This window comes from Lactuca saligna, chromosome 3 (genome assembly GCF_052625555.1).
Source record: "Lactuca saligna cultivar CGN05327 chromosome 3, ASM5262555v1, whole genome shotgun sequence".
In the NCBI taxonomy this organism is placed as follows: domain Eukaryota; kingdom Viridiplantae; phylum Streptophyta; class Magnoliopsida; order Asterales; family Asteraceae; genus Lactuca; species Lactuca saligna.
Window position 1 is genome coordinate 218,101,117 of NC_136419.1, and position 7,674 is coordinate 218,108,790.

Consider the following 7,674-nt stretch of genomic DNA (forward strand, 5'->3'; position numbering starts at 1 on the left):
TATTTAAAGTTTTGTAGGTTAAAATGACCTAAGAAGATTACCGAAAATTGATTTCGACCGAAAATATAAACGGAGACGTCACGGTTGCCGAAAACAAACTAAGCCTACAATAACCGGTCGTAATTCTATTTTTTAACACGAATAAAAGTTCAATGGTAAACTACCTATAAAAATTAATTAAATAACTAAATATGCACACTAAACATAATATGTTGTCCTCTCAAATCATTAAGGGTAAGTTTTTTTTTAATTATTATTATTATTATTATTATTATTATTATTATTATTGCAAAATAACACTAATTTAATATTTTATGTAGTGTATTTAAATTTATAATATAAAATAACTTTAATCAATCATGGTGTCATTAATATTATTATATATTAAATAAAAAAGAAAGTTTTTACATAGACCTAACTGGTAAAGGAACAACAAGATATATCCAACCCTTTTTGGATGACAAAACTAATTCTTTTAATCTGTCTTTTTAAGAAGAACATCATTCGTTTTAAACGAGTACAACAAAATTTTACGAAAAAACAGAACGTGATTATTTAAACTTTCCAATTTATTCAACTCTTCTTGTATCAATAAATCCTACAAATTTGGTTGGTATGATTTCTACATTTGTTTTAATTGAAAAATATTTAATAATCTGATTATAAGTTACTTGTTATTAAATGTTTTAAGTTACTTGTTGCATTAACTTAAAGTTAATAAAGTTTGATTTGAACTATAATTTAATGATAACGTTTGACTACCAATAAAAGCTTTTAATGTTTTACATTAGAAATAAAATACCAAATGCTTACACATCAAGTTATCAACCTAATGTCATTATTATTTATACTCATTATACAACCTAATAATATAACCGTTGATCTAATTTTTACCCCCAAAACATATAACTTTACATTAGGAAAAAAAAATCCCTAAATATTATATCGACATTTTTCCAACATATAAAAATCTAAAGAAAGAATGAGTAAGACAAATGAAGATGAGATAAATCGGTAGTTGGACTGTCTACAATTTAATATGTTTTTAGACAAACATATATATTTTTTTATAAAACCTTTATATAATTAAAGAACACCAACGGGCCATTTCTGCCCCACCACCCTCACAAAAAGATAGTACCAAACAACTCTGGTCAATCCCCCCCCCCCCCCCCCCCCATACATAAAACAATATGAGCGTGGATGTTTGTGAACTGTGATATATGGCAGAGTTACAGGTGGGGTGTTGATGATGATCAAACATGGAATAACTGCAGAAACAACAAGAGAAAAAGCATAGGAAACTTCATTACAAAGCTTCCTTTCTCTTTCATAAACTTCCATGTGTGTATTTTCAGCGTCAATTCAGTGTGTGTATGAGGGTGATGAATCAATCATGACCCCACTTCATCAATGCAAAAACTAGGTGTCTACTTTCCTCTTCCAAACCTCACTCTATTTTCATCACCATCACCATCTTTACCTTGAAACAAAATCGCAAAAAAAAGTGAGGTAGCCTGTTGTTCTTCCTTCTTCTTAACGTTTTTGTTTGTTCATAGTCACATCGCCATTACAAATTTCTTCCGAATTTGTGTATATAATGAGTGGATTTCGTGTTTAATCCATATGGTGATATGGGTCTCTCACGTTTTTGCTACCTTCATCATATTATAAGCTTTCTTGAAGCATAAAGATTGTGTCTTTCCTCACATTTACAGAAAATTTCGATTGGGTATTGAAAATTTATGAAAGAAGATTGAAAATAAGAGATACCCAGATGGAATTATGTTTCAGAGTTCGTGGGTTCGTTAGAAAATGTTGACTTTTTTAAACCCTCTGTTTTGCTGACTTTTTGAGGGTTTCGGAATCTTGAAAGGAAACATTTCATGTTTTCTAAGGTGTTGGTGATCACATTCTTCAAGTAATTTGACTTCCAATCACATTGATGAGATTGGGTTTTACTAAAATACCCAATTTGAATTAAGTTTCAAGATTTATGGGTTTTGGTAAAAATCGGGGGGTTTCAAATTCTTGAAAGGCAAGATTGCATGTCTTTTAAGGTGTTGATGATCAAATTCTTCAAGTAATTCGGCACCCAATCACCTTGGTGAAGAAAACCAGTTTATAATTTTCTTATAAGTTTAGAGTGAAATTTACAACAAAGAATATGAATCTTTTTATTTGAGGGTGTAAAGAGAAAAAGAGAAGAAGAAGAAGAAAAAAAAAGTGGAAAAAAAGTTATGATTCCTTGCCACCTAAAGAATTCTACACTTCCTTGAACTTTACTCTGTTGTAAAGCTTGTGTTTCAAATTGGAATTTCTTGATTTTCTCTAAAGAGCATTTGCCAGCTACATAGTTCTTGTTTGGCTCTTCTTGTTATCATCAAAGACCTCAAAATCTCAGGTACTTTCAATCAAAATCTTGCCTTCTGAAATTAATGATTTCATTATTGCATTTGTCATGTTGTATGTTGGCCTTCATTTATACATTTTTATTTGATTAATTGTGAAATTTAAGACAAAGATGATAATGCAATCGGAAATTTAAGAAAGAGCCATTAGGTATATGCTATAGATTAATCGGATAAGATATATAATTATATATGAGTGTTTCTTTTTTACTTCAAAAAAAAAAACCGAATTTGCCCTCATTTTTTGTGTTTCCTTCCATATCCCCAAGTATGCCATCATTTTCTCAAATACTAATGTACATCCATTTATTGTTTATTATAGTCTCCTACTTCCATTTTTTTTCCTATTACAACATTTTGTATGCAAAAAGAAAATCATAGGCTTGTAGCATGTCATCCAAATACAAAAACTAATTTCACTACTATAATTAGGTTGATTTTTCAAAGTATTATGTACTAATAAGGAAAAAAAAACAAATAGTAATTACCATCATAGCATTAAGGCTTTAGATCCAATAACACATCCTCATGTATTTGAATGCATTTTTATATATATATCAGGCTGAGTGTCATTAGCCAAAGTTGAAGAACTCCCATTTAAAAATGGCAAAAAAATCAAAAAAACTTCACACACAACAAAATAAAGATCAAGCAGGGTGTATGTGGGGATTAATTGGTCTTTTTGACTTCCGCCATGGTCGAACCACTAGAAGGTTGCTTTCAGATAGAAAGCTTGTGATCAAAGATAATGTTGGTAAGCCTCTTGTTTAGTTAAAAAAAAACAGACACACAATATTGTATTCTATAATTTAGGCAATAACGTTTCATTTTTTTTTTCTCAATTTATGCAACAAAGTGGGTTTTTAGATGAAATATGCAAAACAATCCATCAATTATTTATTATGCAAAAATGTTTCATTTTCTACTAATTATGCAACCATGTTTCAACCGGAGGCTACCGGTTAATTGTTGCATTTTTTGGTTCTAAAATGAAGCTTCATTGCATATTTTGTATAAAACGCTACTTTGTGTCATAAATTAGGAACGATTTTGATAAATGTGCATTTAACTTTTTCGAAATTTATTTCTAGTTATGAAAATACACACTTTTTCTTGTTATATTAATACTAATGATTTTTATGTTTTTCATAGCTTCTGAATCTACCTCTGAAATGAATTTGATTACGGATTCTAAAGAAAGTCATGTAAGCATTGAGGTGAGGATATAATATAATATTCTTGAATGTATGCAAAATTACAACGATTCTTGATATTGGCACATTATTGATCCATGTTTATATTATGTTTTTTCTTTGGTTTTTTTATTATCCATACAATTCTTACATGCAATATGCTCGGTTTATTGTCAAAACCTTAGGACACTGGGGAAAGCAAGAATTCAACACTTGACGCTGTAAAGACAAGTGTGAAGGAACTCATGGAAGAAGAAATGATCAGTGAGCAAGATTCCACAGATCAAACAGAAAAAGCACCAGACATATCTTTAAATGATCTTGAAGCTATAATGAAAGAAATCTTAATGATTTATCAGACTCGCCACAATGATCTTGACGAAGGGCAAAATCGTAATTTTTCATTTGTTGAAGAGAAACTAAGTGCAGCAATTGAAGCGTTCATGAATGAAAAATCTAGTAAAGATCACGAGAAAGCCAAAAGTTCAAAAGATTTGATCGATACGTTTCAAATGTTAACCTCAAACAAAGAATTGTTCGTAAAACTCCTTCAAGATCAAAACCCACTTTTGCTAAACGAAGACCAAGAGTCAAAGTCAATGACGAGGTCAATCTCATTAGAAAACGAGCAGAGCAATCGTAAACACAAAAACTTCTTTAGAAGGAGGAGCAAGTCACATGATGTTAATAACCCTTTGAGTCCAAGTAGAATTGTCGTTTTGAAGCCGAATTCTCTCGAAAACCGATTAAAACTTGATAATAATGTTCAAAGTGAAAGAATCGTTTCCCATTTTTCGTTTATGGAAATTAAAAAACGGTTTAAAAACGCGATGGGAAAAGAGCAATCAAAACCAGGATGTAATGAAAGAAGTGTTGAAGCAAGTAGTGGATGGAGTTCTCCAAATCGAGACCATTTTTATACCGAAAGATTTGCTAAAAGAGTAGAAAAAAGGGTTTCAAATTTGAGTGAAAACGATGATGTCAGGAGTCATATATCAAAGATTTATTTTGAGGCCAAGAAACATCTATCAGAGATGCTAAGCAATGGTGATGATGATGCAGAGTTGATGATGGAGAGGCTACCAAGAACTCTTGGGAAGATTCTTTCGGATACTCAAGTCAATGAGAAGAGTCAACCATGTGTGAATAGTTCCAATCTTGATGAAAATTTGAAAGTTCATGATGAACTTAATCTTGATACATTTGTGGAAGGTGACCCGTGTTCTATAATACAAGATTCAAATCCAGAAGGTAATGTGGAAATTAGCAACGTACACATAATAACAAAGTAGTTTGATTTCTATATTCATAAATCATAATAGCAATATGTAATGTGACAAAAACTAAAATACATTGTGTATACCTAGCTATTATGGGTAAAGAAATGTAAATTCGTTGTTATCATGGGTAACAAAAATAAATTTTGTTGCCAATAAGTATAGGAAAACTTCATCACATTGCTAAAATTAGAAAGAATTATGGCGTTCACATTTGGTTTTGGTTCTTTTGTAGAAGCCATAGAGATTGAAAAACCACAACCCCAAGAAGAAATGGAAGTCGTGGATGTTTTTTGTGAGCAATGTAGTTCTTCAGAAAGTGCAAATGATGAACAACATGGTGAGAATGTTGAAGTATTGGATGAAGAAAGATCTCCTGAATTTTCGACATCGGTAATATTTTGATTTCCACTAAAGTTTATAGTTCAAAATTTATCTAAAAATTCATGGTATTTGTCTCTACTTTATAAATGGGCCCTACAAAATGAAAACGTTAAACATATGGTTAGATCTTTCAAACTAAATTGTATTAATAAGAAAAAAGTTGAAAGTACAAAGATGTAACAAAAAAATGAAGATATGATGTTGTAATACACAAATAAATGCAAGTAGTTTGACATTTCTTATATTTAGCCCTACTTTTAACGAATAAATCATTATAAAATCCGAAAAAAATTGGAAAATAAAGTATTGGTGGGTCAACTCGGTCCGCTTCGACCAGTACTAGTATTTTATAAAATTCGACACCATTATATCTTCAATTTCCACCATTAATTAAACGTTCTTTCTATTGATTTCCAGAATTCACTTGAAGAAAATGAGTTTTCATCTCCAATGAAGATTAAAGAAAATGAGTTTTCACCAGAAGAAAAATTGAGACCAAGTCCTGTATCTGTTCTTGAGCCACTATTTTCAAACAATGAAATCAGCCCTACAAACACCACCTCTAGATATGGTAAGCAACCACCTTTTCTACTTTGCTCTTGCTACTAATATAAGCAATGTACTTTATTTTTACCTTACATTTATTTACCTATAATAGCATTATTATGAGTAAAAAAAATGTAAATATGTTGCGATTATGAGGAAATAAACATTGAGTTACCAAACTTTCTTTGCTAAACTAACATCGGTATAAACTTTTATAGTCGATGTTGCAATCCAACCACTCTGCATTCAATTTCAAGATCAAGAAACATGTTCAAGAAATTGTCTTGAGAATCAAGAATCCGCATTCGAATACATTGAAGCCGTGCTATTAGCTTCCGATCTCAACTGGGATGAATTTGAAAAAAGATGGCTTTCATCACTCCAAATACTCGATTCATCTTTATTCCACGAAGTAGAAATCTTTTCCAATCGACCCTCTCATGATCAATTACTCCTCTTCGATTCAACCAATGAAATTCTACAGGAGGTGTGCGACTGTTACCTCGATTTCATCAAAATAAGAATTCAATCGGTTCCCAAAGGCGCGGATTTGATAAATGAAATATGGGAAAGAATTGAATTGAATCAAAGAAGCAACTATCCACTATCTTTGGATCATATTGTAAAGAAAGATTTGGGGATTTCAAGAACATGGATGGATCTTCGGCCCGATTCTCGAGAAATAGTGTTTGAAATCGATGATTCGATCTTTGAAGGAATTATGGATGATACCCTTTTGGACTTCATTGATGATTATATCGATTATGAAAGTTGACACGAAGAAAAAAATTTGGGAAAAAAACATGAAATGGTTTGTTATTGGTGTTTTTCTAACTATTAGAATGACATTAGTGCTCATGTAGAGTTTGGTGTGTTTCAGTGTGTGTGTGTTTTGGTTTTTTTTTTTTTTTTTGCTTGTTGATATATATTTTCTTATTGGTTACTTCGACATGGTAGTTTGTAGTTATAAACTATATAAATGGGATTTCCCATTCAAACTAAATAATGCTTGAGAGTTTTTATTTTTATATTCACGAGGGAAAAGGAAAATGAAACTAGTATGTTGATATGAAACGATTTGAATGTATAATTTGTTTTGTTATGAGTTTTATCTTTGTTTCTCTTGTAAAAATGGCCTTCACATGTCGAATTTTGCAGGTTTCAACCTTAGATAGAACGTTGTTTTAAAAAATTGTGATAAAATGTTTTGTATATGGTTTGATTTTAGTTAGATATTGTGCCATAGGAACCTTAATAGTGGAAGTGTAAATAAATTGGATATGATGTATATTGTGATTTTTATATATGAAATGATTGTATTAAAAATTTGGTTGTGACAAACTTAAGTGGGAATATCGTTATGGGTCAGTGGAATCGGGTTAAAGGGAAATGGTTTGGATCGTTAAAGTGACATTTGTATTTTTGTATTTTTCTACGCTTTATAAGGCTATTATATGATGATTAAATCTTATTGGATAAATATATTGGTTAAAACTATACACATGACTTTTGATAAAATATGAAGTATTCTAATATTTTGGAAATCCTACAATTTCAATATGTTTGTAAACTAAATGGTATATTGTTTAAATCAAGTTGAAGGGCGACAATTATGTAAATCGAGTGAAAGTTATATGGCAATTATGTGAATCAAGTGAAGGTTATGAAAAACAAACAAAGTAAGCATTTTTTTTTGAAGAGGCTTGAATGTGTGTTCATTAGGAGAGTTCTTGAGGGGGAAATGGTATAAAGGAAGCTCAAAACGAACATAGATATTTGAAGATTTTAAGGAGTTAGAGTGCAACATCCAAAAAATCATAATAAAAATTTTTCATTTTTAATACCTTTTATTAATCCATAAAC

The 7,674-nt window shown here is 30.7% G+C and overlaps 1 protein-coding gene across 1 annotated transcript; it reads left to right on the plus strand.

Annotated features, from left to right (window-relative positions):
* The first annotated feature begins 1,203 nt into the window (after window positions 1-1,203).
* LOC145037833 (uncharacterized) lies at window positions 1,204-6,839 on the plus strand. The gene is made up of 7 exons (XM_078986569.1): window positions 1,204-2,404; window positions 2,973-3,165; window positions 3,564-3,628; window positions 3,790-4,855; window positions 5,117-5,274; window positions 5,683-5,836; window positions 6,030-6,839. Exons 2-7 carry the CDS (start codon window positions 3,015-3,017, stop codon window positions 6,584-6,586), a joined length of 2,151 nt encoding a protein of 716 aa, XP_078842695.1. The 5' UTR covers window positions 1,204-2,404; window positions 2,973-3,014; the 3' UTR covers window positions 6,587-6,839.
* The last annotated feature ends 835 nt before the right edge of the window (window positions 6,840-7,674 follow it).